Source organism: Tauraco erythrolophus, chromosome 2 (genome assembly GCF_009769465.1).
Source record: "Tauraco erythrolophus isolate bTauEry1 chromosome 2, bTauEry1.pri, whole genome shotgun sequence".
In the NCBI taxonomy this organism is placed as follows: Eukaryota; Metazoa; Chordata; class Aves; order Musophagiformes; family Musophagidae; genus Tauraco; species Tauraco erythrolophus.
Genome location: NC_141466.1, coordinates 55,122,905 through 55,139,232, shown reverse-complemented (window position 1 = coordinate 55,139,232; position 16,328 = coordinate 55,122,905). Strand labels below are relative to the sequence as shown.

The 16,328-nt window shown below is 37.6% G+C and overlaps 1 protein-coding gene across 3 annotated transcripts in view; it reads left to right on the top strand.

Annotated features, from left to right (window-relative positions):
- The window catches only part of KIDINS220 (kinase D interacting substrate 220), an 85,529-nt gene that overhangs the window by 47,394 nt on the left and 21,807 nt on the right, over positions 1-16,328 (top strand). For all 3 annotated transcript variants that reach the window (XM_086631392.1, XM_086631391.1, XM_086631390.1), the window contains exons 23-24: positions 11,665-11,843; positions 13,349-13,575. In XM_086631392.1, coding sequence (XP_086487518.1) covers positions 11,665-11,843; positions 13,349-13,575 — 406 coding nt within the window. The remainder of the gene's footprint in view (positions 1-11,664; positions 11,844-13,348; positions 13,576-16,328) is intronic.

Sequence of the window (16,328 nt, the reverse complement as noted above, 5' to 3'; positions counted from 1 at the left end):
GTCACTTTTTAAAGCCATTAGAAGCTGGATTGTCTTCACTGATCGAAGTCTGTTCCATGCGTTAAGGTTTATACAGTTGAAAGAGAAACTTCAGGGATGAGTGTGCCTCTTGAGTTCAAGAATGCAATTCAGAAAATGACTGGTTAAACTTGTAAACTCTTGGAAAACTGTAGGTGCCTAGATTTTCACCCCAGAATTTCCTGCAAAAACTCCAGTTCTGCTAGTGTGAATGTCCAGAATTGCTAATGCAAGGCCTAAGTTCAGTCTCTTGCATATAGAGCCTGTTCAGGATCCTTGTGAGTTAGTAGCTGAAGCCCTCAAAAAGCCTGGACAAATAAATGTGGTTTGACATATTTGCAACAGGAGGAAGAGGTTAGATTCAGCACAAAGCACAGCAGAAAAAGCTTCTTAATTGAAAAACACATGTAGATGAGTTGTACAGGCAGGTGTTGACACTGTAGTAGAGTTCCAGTTGGCCTGTGAAAAGAAAATGGCAGGGAACACATTGCAGACTATCAGAACAATTTAGTGACCTAACTGCTGTGAAAGGCCCCTTAGGAAAGAAAAAAAGTCATTACAAACAGTCCAGGAGAATTTCCTCATGGTCATGTCTGGATACCATCAGGGTATGAGATATAACCTCATGAAGTTCAACAAGGCCATGTGCAAGGTCCTGCAAGTGGATTGGGGCAATCCCAAGCACAAGTACAGGCTGGGCGGAGAATTGATCGAGAGCAGCCCCGAGGAAAAGGACTTGGGAGTGCTGGTGGATGAGAAGCTCAACATGAGCCAGCAATGTGTGCTTGCAGCCCAGAAAGCCAACTGTATCCTGGGCTGCATCCAAAGAAGTGTGGCCAGCAGGTCGAGGGAGGTGATTCTGCCCCTCTACTCTGCTCTCAAGAGACCCCACCTGGAATACTGCATTCAGCTCTGGAGTCCTCAACACAAGAAAGACATGGAGCTGCTGGAGTGGGTCCAGAGGAGGGCCATGAAGATGATCCAAGGGCTGGAGCACCTCTGCTGTGAAGACAGGCTGAGACAGTTGGGGCTGTTCAGCCTGGAGAAGAGAAGGCTCCCGGGTGATCTTATTGCGACATTTCAGTTCTTAAATGGGGCCTACTGGAAAGCTGGAGAGGGATTTTTTACAAAGGTGTGTAGTCATAGGACAAGGGGCAATGGCTTTAAACTGAGAGAGGGGAGATTTAGATTAGATATAAGGAAGAAATTTTCCCCTCTGAGGCTGGTGAGGCACTGGAACAGGTTGCCCAGAGAACTTGTGGATGCCCCATCCCTGGAAGTGTTCAATGCCAGGTTGGATGAGGCTTTGGGCAACCTGGTGTAGTGGAGGGTGTCCTTGCGCATGGCAGGGGGTTTGGAAGTATATGATCTTTGAGGTCCCTTCTAGCCAAAACCGTTCTATGATTCTATGGTAATGTTTACCCAGGAATTTGATAGACCCATGGTTAAGTATTTTCCTCTCCCTCATGTGGTTAGGCTCTAGATTCCGTATCTCTCTGAATGTAATTCTAGCCATTACCTGATGAACCTGTGAGATATATGAAACCAGTGTAACTAGGAAGATAGTCCTCAGAGCGACTATGACTCACTGTCTCAGTGTTTAAAGATACACAACTGGGGTGAGGAGAATCCTTGTCCACAGACTGAATTTACATTTTACTTGATGATACAAAATTCAGGTATTGACACAATCTGCTATTCGAGCGCTTCCTACTGACTGGTTTTGATGTTACTTTGCTTGTTGTGCTCGATGTCATAAGGGACAGTCATACCTGTCGTTCTTTGCCCAGGCTTTGCTCAAACTGGGATATTAAGACAGGGCTGATCAATTCTTTGTGAGGATATCAGCGAATTGTTGCTGGTCCCTGAATTTCCGTGACGTGACTGTTCTTATATATTCATTCAAAGTATTAGAACATGAGAGCTTGGCTCAGGATAGAAGAAACTCTCATGAGCCATCTGTTCAGATTAAAATCTCCACCTTTACTTAATCTCCTTGAAAACATACTTTTTGGGAAGTTGAATGAAACTATGAGAATCAAGAATACTGAGTCTCTGATTTTGAAAAAAAGATGTATATCTTCCAGGATTAGAAAATGGTTGTGCTTTCCTCAGAGTTGTTAAGTAACCATTATTTAATGCTTAGCAACATATAATTCATCCCTCATTTTGCTGAATTTAACCTCTGCAATAAAGTATTTGTGCATGTATGTATGCATGCCTACTTATGATGGATGTCAAATTGCCAAAGCACAAATTTAGAAGAAAAACATACTAGCTTTCTCTTTTTCAGGATTCTTTTTTGTGGGGCACTGAAGGATCTAAGCCAGCCATAGCTTATTTATTACTTTTTAAAATGCTTTTGCAACTCTTACACTATTCTGAGGAATAATTTATGGAATTTATTATGCTCTGTCTGATATATCAGTAATGGAAAGTTGGCATTTCTTCAGTTCTATGTGTTGTTTTTCCAGTTTCAGCACAGGTATATGATTTTGCTTGCTTTTTTCCTCAGTCTTTTCACTGATGTTACCCCTTTTTGGAAATAACAACAGAAATAATTATCTCTAGTAATGGTAACCAGAGAAATACTTAATTTCAGGTTACTAGACTGCTCATCATCTGTTTCTCCTTTTTCCTTTTTTCAAATTAAACTGGTGAAAACTAATTTAGTTACAAGTGGAACAGCAGTTGATTACTGTAGATTTGGAGTTCTGTAGCATGGTTTCATTGGTGCCATGTTTTACTGATAAGTTCAGAGTTTTTGAGTAATACGCCCATGTGAATCATATTAGGAAATCACTTAAGTTAAAATATTTTTCTCTTTCACATACGGTTGAATATTTCTACTTCATTATTTACTACTTCAATTTAAGAAAGTGTATTTACAGCATACTAAAAATACCACCGAGATATAAATGATATGAAATTATTTTATTAAAGAAATTGATTTCATAAAAATCAGAAAGTAGTATTCTGTAGCACTAGTAGTAAAATTTATTTTTCCCTATATAAAGGCTCATTTATTTTTATAGCAATTTGATGACACATCTGCTTGCTTTATTCAGCTGAAAAGAAAATGTTGGTTCTTGGTGTTTTGTAAAATTGCTTTGTTAAATTATTTTCGAAATCGTTCAACTTTTAACAAATGACATTTGATACTAACATTGGAAAGCAATTTCAGCTAATTAAGTAGATCCTTCTATAAACCATTGGAACATTAAGATGACAAACTGTTCATTCAGGATTATTTTAATTGGTACAATTATTGTAATTTTGTTGCAATTATGTGTTGAGCTAAAAGCTTTTGTCTAAATCATTTGAGGGGTTTTGTTAATATACATAAGTAAGAAGAAAAGTAGTAAAATAAAAACTGAAGATAAGCATTATCTGTCTACTTTTTCATTACAGTGCTTTAGACAAGTATCTATTAAATTATTCTTTTTTAAAAGTACGTTACATGTTTTCAGCAAATCTCTACCAATGTTAAAATTGAGCAAGATCATTTGAAATGTAACTTTTCTGGAAGGTTATTATGTTAATTCCAGTTTTGACACTGTTTAAATACCTTTTAATAAAAAGGGTGAAATTAACTTTTGAGGGATTTGCGAGTCGTATAAAATCTATTGATGTATTAATTTAAGAAGTGTAGCTTTTTAGTGATTATGGAAATTAAGAATAGAAAAGCTATGGAAGGTGCCACATTCATCACTCTGGTTATAATGTTCTCTGCAATCATCTTTTGCCCAGGCCAGGTTTAAATAAATCAATTCCTTTAAGAAGACAGTGTAATATTCTTGCAGACCTCACAGTGAGGCATTACTTCTAAATATTTAACCTGCTTTTTGTTTCTCAGTTTCCTTTTATTGCGTCCTACTTAAAACAGAGGGCACATAAAGGTTTTGTGTTTCTTACTGCGCTAGTGGTGTGGTCTCAGTGTTAAAAAGCAACATACCAGTTGAGTAGTAGGTGGTTGTTGCCCCAGCTGTCTACTAAATAGTCCTGCATGAGGCAAGGCTGGAGAAGAGAGTACTAGAGGACATAGGAAATAAGAAGGAGGTTGAAATGAAGAGGTAGTAGGGAGAGAAAAAGGATTGGAGCAGAAGCTAATCAAACCAGACAGAGGAGTATTTTTAGCTTTTCTTGTTACCTCTGTAATATAGAGTAATAAGTCATATTTCTAAAAGACTTTCCAGGTAATTTTAAATGTTTACAGTACAGTTAATGCACATTAATGACATCTCTCAAAAATACTTCTGTACTCCTCCTATCAGCGTTCTTCTCAGAGCAAGTCTCAGACTAAAACCAAAACATGGAGCTCTTCTAGCTGCTAAAAAGAAGAGCTGACTCTGTCCCAGCTGAAACCAGGACAATATATTTCAAATCCCTCCCAAGCATCACTGATTGATACTAGTTTAGATAGTATCTAGGTAGAACAAGGAAGCCTTTATATTTTAGCAACACTAAAAAAATATTTCAGGAAAGAAAACTTTTATTTTTAACCTGTGCAAGTCAATTTATGAGGCTTCTGTACTTTTTGGGGAATTGAAAATGTTGGAAAACAAATTAGAGGTTATGGCTTTTTGCATCTGCCGAATGTTTTTGTCAAAAGTAGAATATTTATTCAAAACCTGAGAGCATGGGAAGACATTGTGAGGTAAGGTGATAAGCTGGAAATGCATCTCTTAGCTACATACTGCTAGTGGCCCATATCCTGGCTCTTACCCCACACTAAACGTGATGTAATCTAGCTCTCAGGAAAAAAGAGAAGATAAAATACTTGCTTGATATTTGGAAAAGACTTGTGTCTCGTATTGCTGTAAAAGCCTGCCACTGAGCAGTAGCATGGAATTCCAAGTTCTGTGGAAGCTGATGCTCTAGTATTCCTTGCAACAACTTGCTCGTGTGCCCATACATTAATTTGCCTCATTAGATCAACTTTGTCATAAGAAGCTGCTTCAGAAGGGCAAGATAAAGAACAGACCAAGTATTCCAAATGCTCTTCGTTGTGTCAAATGTCTTTGGTCGAAGTTGACTTGAAATTTGGTTATTAACCTGTTAATGTGGTATAGCAATTGTACCTTTTTGCCTTCCGTTTCTGGATAGCATTTGCAGCAGATTAGTGGATTAGTCTTTCACTTACTCTGAGAAGTGGAACTCATGCTTCTGAGAGTGAAGTGTTTGACATGGACTTTTGGAGGAGGAGTGTCCTTTTGCCTGGTCCTGAGGTTTAACTGTATGCCATGATATAGCCCCACAAATGAATCTTGTGCTGGAGACTAGGATGAACTGTGGCCATTTCTAATGCTAGAAGACCTGCAAATATTTGCTGAATTTCTGAAGTCCCACAGGTGGAGGTATTGGATGAAAGAATCCCTGCATAAAGCCATAAAATAGCTTGGTAACTGACGTTCAGTAATGAAAATACCAAAACCAGATTAATACGGTGTTCTTGTATTTCACTTGCGTGAGTGATCTTGTTGGACTTGTCAATTAGTGAAATATAATTCCTTTTTTGTTTACAGAGCAGCTTTGAGCAGTCTTCAGTTCTTCTGTTTTGCTGTTTTTCCATCTGTGTAATAAATATATCGATTTTTTAAATTCTTTTTTGCCTTCTGTAATTCAAATAGCACTGCAAAACTGTGAATGAATCTAGGCATTTGTAACTGTATTAACAGAGATTTTTTATTACAAATAATGCCAGTCTAGGGTGTATTCAGGAAAGCTGTATTAAAAATAGACCTTTCTAATATGGCTCAATGGCAGTGCATGATACTGGATGTGGGAGATTAGTTTAATAAATATCAATCTTTTAAGGGTCAGAATTTTTTTTTCTGAAATGATCAAAAGCAGGAACACTTGGAAGAGGTGCTTTATCTACTGTTACTTACATTGGATAGAGTCAGTTTTGCAAAGCAAGCTTTTCTGAATACCTATGGTAATAGGAGTTTTTAAATAGCTATTGCATCTGTTCAGTGAAGTCTCTGTACTGCTTAATATGCACTGAGGGGTTTATAATTTTTGTCTAGATAGATATATCAAAATATAGCTTTCTTTTTTTTTTGGTCCTTATTAAGATAAAACATTGATTCCCTTATGTTTTAGTATTGTGTATGTGATGACTTTTTATTCCTGCCTTTATACAAGTGTGTATATGAGCAAATGCTGGTTTTAAGTATCCAAATAACCTGCTGGAGATTTTAGTTTGAAACAATATTGCAGCACTATTCTTGATATTTTGATAGTACTGCAAATTTTCTGGAGTGTTTTGTGTGAGAGCTTTTAACCTAGAAAAAAATGCACCCTTAGGCTTAAAGATACACTGTCACCACACATAAGAATAAGATAAATAACTTAAGAGCACAGAATTATATTATTAGTATTTGATTATTAGGTATTAGAGATCAGCTGTCTACTTAGCAGACTGTTAAGCATCAAAATTTCATATTGCATTCCAAAATGGCCCAGATTTTCTAGTTTTCTGTTTCTCAGTGTCAAACCTTTAGAAAAAATATTTTTGTGTCATTTTTAATGAGAAGTTATTTCATTATTTTAAGCAATGTTTTTGTCTTAAACTTATTGAAAGAAAAATTTAAAAGACACGTGATAAAACTTGACGTGATGACATGCCTTCATGCTCATGACTTCTGTTGCTCTGTTATTTAATAACAATTAATTAGTTCTGTTACTGTGTACAGAGTGCAAAAGTTAAATGACCCTTGTCCATGTAGTTACTTGCTCCTGTAAAACACATCAGGAAAAAAAAAATTCAGATGTGGAAAGAGTAACTTGTAGGATTTCTTTGTTTTCACCGTCAAGAGGGCTTTGGAAAAAGCAGGGAGAGTGGCCCTTCTAGGTATGAGGACTTGCAGGGAAGTCAACCTTCCAGCTGTCCAGGAGCAGCAGGGTGGGCTGCTTTATGAGCGAAGGCAAGCTGGGAGCTGAGGAGGACAGCAAGACAGGCAGAGTGTTGTCGTCATGAGCGAGGGGTGCAGTCCCACAGGGGCCAAACGGGAAGATCAGAGCAGGTTCAGGGGCAGAAACCAGGGACGGCAAACAGCCCATTGGTCTGTAGCTACAAGGCACGTTTTAGGTCAAGCCAGGAAGTCAAGTCAGTAAGTCAAGGTCATGACCAGTAAGGTTGTCAAGGTTTAGGCTGCTCCGACAACTAAATGCCACACAGCTGCTTGCTCACCCTCCCCAACCCCTGGGGATGAGGAAGAGAATTAAAGGAGAAAAGGGAGAGAACTGTGGGTCGAGATAAGAACAATTTAATACTACTACTATATGAATATATACATATATGTACAATGATAAATACATACAAATGAGTGATGTATGGTGTAGTTGCTCACCACCCCTTGGCCGAGGCCCGTCTCATCCCAAACTAATGATCCCGAAACAGATAAGTCCCGACACCGCGATCCCAGACAAGCGAGAAGCCCAAAAATAGAGAGCGAGACAGAGCACTCCGAGAGTCTGAGAATGAGAGCCCCGGAAGAGCAAAAGCCCTTCTTTCCAGCTGATCCTCATTTTTGTACTAGGCATGACGCTGCATGATATGGAATACTAATTGGCCAGTTTGGCCTCAATCCTAAGTCTAAGTACAAATCACAAGGAGAGTCGTGGACCCCCTGTCCCGGCCATGCTCCCCCCTTATCCTGTTGTGCTCCTGCACACTGGCAAGAACACGGCAGCTGAAAAGTCCTTGAGACCTCAGTGCCAACTACAAACATCAGTGCACTATCAACATTCTTCTCCTAACGAGTCCCAGACTAAAACCAAAACACGGAGCTCTTCTGGCTGCTAAAAAGAAGAGCTGACTCTGTCCCAGCTGAAACTAGGACAAAGGTACATCCATGTAGCTTAGGCGAGGACCAAGGGCAAAGCCTGAGCTTGAAGGCAGTTCTCGAATCGAGCAAGAGAGGCCCCCAGTGCGGCTTCTCGCAGCTCTTAGTGGTCAGGACCTGGGTTACTCAGCTGTGCTGTGCCAGAGCTGGCCTTGGGCACAGGCAACGAACCCCTGGCCGAGGGAAGAGGGGATAGAGCCTGTTGGTATGCTCCAGGGCCTGACGTAACCAACCAAACGGGCAGTGTGGGCACAGCACAACTTTCAGTGTGGGTGAAGGCAGTTGATGCTGCTGCCATTTTACCAGCGCCTGGTTGGGTGGTGAAGGACCACATGCTGTGGTGGTGATCATCACCACCTACTGCAGGAGAATAGGTGGGCTGGGTCATGTGTAGCCCAACAGCCTGGCATCTAAGTATGCTGACAGCATTCAGTGCTGGGCCCACTGTTGTACCATGGTGGTTATTTTCCAAGGCAGTTGTGGAAATGCAAGGTGAACATAAACTAGACAAAATTTGGAGCAAATTCATGGTCCCTCGAGTGGAAAATAAGATGACGTACCTATATGTACTTATAGTAAATTATTTTTATTTGAGGAAAAAGCCAGAAATAATCCATCATGGTTGGAATAGAACTTCATCCACACTGAAAGCAGTTTTTAATTTTAGCTGGGCAGGGAAAGGACACGTGTGGAATAGCGGAATGATTTTTAAGGTTCTCTTCTGTCAATGTAATGTTCTGTTTTGGGCTCATTCCTTTTAAATTCAAATAGTTTCTCCTGGAAACAGACTCTCCGTAACACAGTTTCTGATGTTTCTGATTTAAAGAGTAATTTTTCTGCCTCAGGAAAATCTAGCCACAAAATGAGAATAGGGTATTCACAGTGCTTCACTCTTAGATCTGTGTGCTCCTAAAATGCTTTACATGCTAACCTTTTATTTTTTATCTGAGAAGTACAGGCACATGCAATTTTTGTGGCTCTTTGCCAAAAGATTATCATTTACATAAATATTTCTTTCAAAGGCGTGGTTTAAGACATTGCGCTCAGGAGGTTAGAATAGAGACTTCAATCTGCACACCAGCAGTGAGCTATTGGCTTCTGAACAGTAGCTTTGTTCATCGTATTCAGAACACTGTTCGCATTCAGACTTAAGTAGAGCTGGCATTAAAATTCAGCTAATTTGTTTCATGTGATTCGTCAGCTGTGTGTTTTATTTAAATCTATGTCACATTCTCTTTTGGCTTTTGATTTTGTAGATCTAAGTGTTGAAGTAGGCCACTCTTTAACTCTTCAGTCCCTGACTTAAAAAGTGACTTAATTTTCATTTTGCCAGCGTTGAACTCTTGTCTAAAATATTCACAATAAATATATAAAATTAAAGCATGCCTTAGTGGTTTTGGGGTTTTTTACATTTATGATGTTTGAATAAAAAACGTATACATTTACAGTCAGTTTAGTCGTAGTTTTATGTAAGGCAAAATAGAAGAACCTAAGGTAGTAGCTAAATATTAGCATAAAATATACCCTTAGATTCTGTTGAGAATACAAGTTTTTCTTTGATACTGCCAATGTTCTTTTTTTTTTTTTTTTTATTTTGACCATTCAGTCTTTGAGGTGAGAACCACTTTTAGCTCCTATTAGTTTTCTTCAAACACTGTTGGAGAAGGAACTGTTTTCATTCCTTGAAACTGTAACCTACTGGGTGTCAAGTTTCTCTTCTTAACAGAAGCACAACCTTTCATTCTCTTAAGGCTGGAGCCTGTGAAGCCTTACATGCATTGAACTTCTCTAAAGTGGATAGTCCCACTGCCATCCAGATGACAGCTCATAATGATTTACAGGATCAGAATCTTTGTTAAAATAGGCTACACTTGCTTTTATGCTTTGTGTATGTTATGCTTTCCTATGCTGTAGAATTAACATCTCGCTGTGAATAAAGTTACTCGTAGGTGCTGCTTATGACAACGTGGTATGGCAGTATCCTCCATCTGTTATGCACATGGTCCATTTAGATGTTTTCTGGTAAAATTTATAGGAATTTGTTGATTCTGCTTTTAGTATAGGACAAGACTGTCCTAAAACATCAGATTGAAAGATTAACGCACAGTTAAAATACATTTTTAATGTAAAAGAGTTACACTTACTTCAAGCATCTAGCATTGATCCTGAATTCTTTTATTTCTCTTAACATTAAATGCTAAATATTCTGTGTAAATCTGCCACTGTTGTCTCTGGAATAATCCCATGGTACATAAAATTCTACTTTTTTATGGAGGATCTAAAAATAAAGATGAAAGAAGATCATTACTTTTAAAAAGTTAACAAATTGTGAAATAAGGTAAGATCGTTCAGCTAATGATAGATTGAGTTCATTAGCTGTATTTTTTTGGCGTGTTATTTCCTTTTCATAGACACGAGTGTGTATTTATTCAATGTAAGAGATTCTTGGTTGCACTTTGATAGGTTACAGAGTGTGCATGAGGGCTCCTTCCTCCCTTTCCATCCATCCATCAGTGTCCTCATTTCCCCCACAACAGCACTGGCAGTTGCCTTAGATGCTTTAATGGTCCAGTAATCAAAGAAAACTCTTACACTTTCTTTATACTATGCTAACTTCTTTTTAGCAAGTTACAGCAGCTCATGGAGCAGTCAACATGCCTATGCTAAGTCATCCCTGTTCATGGAACTGCGATGATAGTATGTCTTTGGGAAAAGTTATTAACTAGTAAGATGCATCATTCATTTTATGTTTGTATAAAGTGTTGTCGTTTTTTTTTCTCATAACTTTTTTCTATTTTCACTTTAAATACGGCATGGCTACTTCACTGATATTCATGTAGAGCGCTGTCACAGTTACTTCATAGTCATTACTATAACTGTGTCAACCATTCTCAGTGCATTCTTTCACTGTTTCTGTTGATATTATACTGGGAGTGAGAAACGTTTTTTCATTTTAGTAATCATTAATTCAGATTATCATTTCTTGGTATCGAATGAGATGCCAGTCAGGATACTATGAGATAAGATGTCAAATAAGATAGGTCTATCTTGACCCATCATGTCAGCCTCCATCACTTGCTTGCATTTGGCAGGAGCTTTTCATAAACTTCCACGAGGCTAACATTTAATCCTTCTCCTTGTTCCTTCCTAAAACTGTCCTTTATACTAGTGCTTACAAAAAAACCCACCATTGCTTGATAATAGTCATAATGCATCATGCATCAAGCCTTATATTGATCATGTCTCATTGTTTCATTGTTCTCTTTTGTTTGTGGCTTCTTGTCTTAGAATGTGCTTGAAAGCAAGCAGTCGTTTTTCCACTTTTTACCATGAAATCGTGCACAGTCAGATTTTGATCAATGTCTAAGATGCCCAAGTGTTCCTGTTACAAGAAATGTTAGTTTAAACATGAGATTTTTAACCATGGAATTTCTGAGTTTGGATGGATGTTTGAGGTAAATGTTGACAAATGTTAACTTTCCCTTACTTTGGATTTGATTTTATTGATCTGTAAATTCCTAATCTGATTTTAGTCTTCTGTATAGCTTCTTTGACGTTTCTCTGAAGCATACAATTAGATTAGATTACTTAGCAACCTGAGATTTTTTGCATATTAGAAAATGTTAAATTGTTCATTTTGCAGACAGTACGGCTCTTTACGAGTTCTCTTCATTTTCTGGAAAACAGGGAGAATGGATGCAAGTGTACTAGTATTTCACTCTAGAATATCACTATGCAAATGGAAGTCATACCGTAATAAACATGGTTTATGATATATCTAATTTTTTCTCCCCAGAATTTCAAAGAATATTCCTACAACTAAAGATGTTGAACCTCTACTTGAAATTGATGCAGATATTCGGAACTTTGAAGTGTTTTTATCTTCCCGAACACCTGTTCTTGTTGCACGTGATGTAAGAACCTTTTTGCCATGTACTGTAAACTTAGATCCCAAGCTACGAGAAATCATTGCAGGTGAGTATGCTTTCAAATAAATGGAAAAGAACAACTGTGGGTTTTTTCGTTTCATTTTAGGTAGAGCTACTTTACATGTTACACAGAATCCTGGTTTATTCAGCAGATCAGACCTTCAGATTGTGTGATTTGAGTTCAGTAGCAGGCCATTCAGTTTCGCTTAGTAGCTTTGCTGTAAAGGCCAGATCATACTAGACTAAAGCGTCTCTTCTGGAGTGCAGAATCCACTGTTCTTAGTTTGAAGACTGCTTTAGCAAATGGAGGAAACCAACACACACAATGATATTTTAGTAGTAGCAATGCAAGTTGACTTCTAGATCTTTGTTAAAAAGCTTGAATAGCATCAGTAAGATCCTGTAAAACTGAAGCCAATGAAACAAAGTGGAACGTCTCCATTTGATGTGCATCCGACTAGATACCTGCACAGTTGATACCCATGAGTTACTTTTTAGTCTGCTATAGTATGATATTTAAACTCATAGTATGATATTTATAGTATAACTTTATAATTATTAGATAAATTTATAGTATTATATAAATTTATAGTATTAAAGTTATTAGATAAATATTAGATTATTAGATAAAATTATAGTATGATATTTAAATTCATCCTAGGGCAAGTGTTAAGTGTATTGTGCAGTGGTTGTTAAGCAGTTATCTTTACTTGCTTGTAGTCTCAAAAAATGCAGTCAGGTTCAGGTGTGTTCTGTTCTGCAAAAACACTCTGCTCACTGTGGATTGGTGTGACACATGCTATGGCATTTCTTGTCCAGTCTTAGGGATTGCTCTTGACTCTGGAGCAAGGCTAAGGCATCCTGACATTTCCACCTGTTGAGAGATGCTAAAGCTTTGAAGAGAACCAGAACTTTAAATTTAAAATGGAATCCTTATGAGTCTTTGTTATGACAGTCAGTGTTGTAGTGAACAGTCAGCATTCAGTTCAGTGAACTGAATTTGGGTATTTATAGTTCTCTTTGCCAGTCTTTTCTGTCGTGACACTTTTCTTCAGTCCTCAACTGGAATCCTTTTTGTTCTTACCTTTCACCAACTTCTTTCTCTGCACTTGATAGCTGCTGTAGAATGGCCTAACCTTGTTCACAAGCTCTGTCTCCTTCATCTGTTCAGGAACAGCACAGGTCTGACTATCACATCAGATATACTTACCATTAAAGACATACTTGGCATCATGTATTCATGCATTTCTTCCCATTTAGGTTGGGATTGGTAACTTGTTCTCTCTGAGAGAGAATGTTTAGAGGCATTTAATATACTACATAAATTTATGCAATAAGTGGTCCTAGCTCTCCTCAAGGCTCCTGTGTATATGTGATCATCAAGAGAAATCACCTGAATGCAGGTGAAAGTGACATTTGACGTTCTACTTGATCAGTTCTGATTGGAGTTAAATACACAAAAATGTGCTGTAATGAATCGGCAAACAAACCAAAACTTTTTTCAAATATTTCAAGCAAAATCTCATTCTTCTTTACCTTTTTATTTTTCAGATGTTCGTGCTGCAAGAGATCAAATGAATATTGGAGGACTTCCTTATCCCACGTTGCCTTTACATGAGGCACCTGGTAGAGCAACATCTCTGTTCAGTCAGCCTTCATCAGCTTGCTCTTCTACAACCTCTTTCAATGGACCGTTCAATAGTGGAGTTTTATCACCGCAACCTCATAGCAGTTACTATAGTGGTATGACAGGACCTCAGCACCCATTTTACAATCGGGTAAATAATCGAGAACCAATTAACAATCTTCTGATTTAATCTGGTAATATTTGAGATGTCATCTATAAAATACTAAAACACCTATGCAAGTTTTGTTTAGGAATGGAGAAAAGTCCAAAAAGGTGGTCATGTTCAGTCACTGTAGTCTGGGGGAGAAATGTGGTAAATTACAGCAGAAAAACAAATGACACAAGGGGAAAAAGGTGAAATAATTTTGAGACACTGCTCGATTGTAGGATATTGCAGGGGTTTTCTTTTTTTTTTGTGGAGTAAACTGTGCTCAATCATTCACATGCTCACAGACATTGGAAGAGATCACAGCTTTTTCTTGGTGACTTTGCTTAAAACATACAGAAACTTAAGTGGGGAGCTACGTCACAAGAATGTATGTCTGTCTTCCCTTTTGTCTCTTTTTAAAGTTATTCTGAGATCTTTTCTCTAAACCGATGTTGCACTAGTTTAAAGGAATTAACATAAATTGCATAAAACAGACATTTCTGAGCTATATATGGGCCTCAGAAAACAGTCCTGGGCATGACTTGCTTGAAAATTGAATCAAGTACTTTACTGTATAGTCAGATCAAGTTTCTATTTTTGTAGGATGTATTCAGTATTTTTAAACTTTATTTTTTACCTTTTTCTTTTCTGCAGTACTATCAGGAAACAAAAAGGAGAAAACTACTATAAGTCATAGTTTACTTCTAAATACAGGAAATGGCCTTAACTTTAAGTAGATTTGACCATAGGTAAATGTTTAAGCTAATAAGATGGAAAGGAAATTGAGTTATTCCTAAATCAGTGTCTGTTAACCAAGGCAGAAAAGAGTACATGTAGTATAGAACTTTTTAAGTTACCTGTTCTGAAATTGTTCTTATATACCCTCTATACAGTGACAATATACTGTTTTGTTGAAAATAACTTAAAATGACTTACACTTTGAAGTAGTCCAACACTGATAAATGCTTGTCATATGAATCTTCGTGCTGATACTAGCTCAGCTTTGTTAAAGTAGGTGTTTAATTAGAAGCCCTGGATTTGTGTCTGTGTTACTGTACATGACAAGGTTTAAAGTATGGGGTGATACAGTTGAAACTCATGTGGTTTTTTAACTCTAATAAGCATTACAAAAGCAATTATTGGTGAGTCATAAGCTATTCTTACAATCAGTTTGTTTGTTTATATTAAGTGCATACACAGGCTTATAGGCATGCTTTTTTGCCTGCTGAAGACTAAAATACTTCTGTTTTGGCCTTTCTCTCTGGAATTTTGTACTGCCCTTCTAAGGTATAATTGTTTTTAGGGTTTCACATTTTAAAATATTGACAAAGAGCTATACTCATTACTATGGAGTCATAAAGGTACTGTCATGGACACCACATACTGAGGTAAGTGATGAGAACCTTATAATAATAGCAAATTTAGACTGAGAGGCTATTTCCTTCAGCATTTTCAATCATATTTCACTTCTCAGGTTTTTGTAAGAATGATGTTTAAAAAAAGAACAGTGACTGAAGAAGAGACTCTCGTTGAAGTATCTGAGAGAGGTCTTGGATACCTGTATGCCACAACAGAATGGGTTCAAATGCTTCTGTGAAAATGCTCTTAAGTTCTAACGATGGATGCTTTGTTCAGACCAGTGAATGGTTCCTGTCCTCTTGTCTTTAAGCATTCATTTGTGCTTCAAAAAAGCCTTTGAGCTGTTGGGGAAAAAACTCTGTTTCTTAGGAAATACAGGGTTTTATTATGTATGTTTCTACTTTATTCTTTAGATGCTCCTATGTTATGGACCTTGAACTTCCAGTGACATGTCTATTTGTTTTTGGTTTAAAACCTCTGTATAGCTGTAAAGGAAATATTATAGTCCTGTTTAGCAGCGGTTCAACTTGGCACTTTGCCTCTCAGTATATGATTATGCTGGACATGTACATTTTACCAGTGTCCTGGCTAGAAGTTGGATTCAAGTTCGACTTCTCAAAATCGCTGCTGTCATGAATCATTGTGGAAATCATGTTTCTTATGTGGAATGTCAGAGCAGTAGGCAAGTCTAATTGGGATTCCCTGAGTGCCAAGAAGAAATTACGGTGTGTGAAGACTTTTTTTGCAAAAGAGCAGCAAAATCTCTCATACCTTGGAAAAATAAAATACACTATACTTAACGCTTTATAGGCGATCTGCAAACTTGGAGAAGAGCTCTACACTGGTTTATGCCCAACATGTATTTATATTGATCTTGTGTTTTCATGATATCTGTATTACCGTACTTCAGATGAAGATTGAGCCTGTAGAGTTCAAACCTATAATGGAGAATTAATCCCATGGTTGGGAAGCAGTGGAGTAGCTGAAGTGGGCTAAAGGCATAATTAGAAATTGTGAAAGGATTGTGGGATAATTGCCTTATTGGACAAATCTTTTTCATTGCTTTGTAGTTTGATGACTCGCAACCAACAAACAGGTGCTCACTCTCTGTTTCAGAGGGTAGTCTTTGCAGTGAGAGCTAGGCACTTGAATGCGATGTGATCATTAAGCATTTCATGCTTGGGGGTTTTCCACATGGTTTAAGCTGTTAGTGGAAAATGGAGGAATTTAATTATTCTAGAAATAACATGAATTTTTTTTGAGGAGAGTTTAATTTCCGGAAAATGCCACAGAATCTGTGCCTTACGACAGCAAAATAGTTTTAAATCAGTGGATTTTCTGAGTCGTCCTATACTAACCAATAAATGTGAGGTAAAGGCTAGGTATTGGTTCTCCTA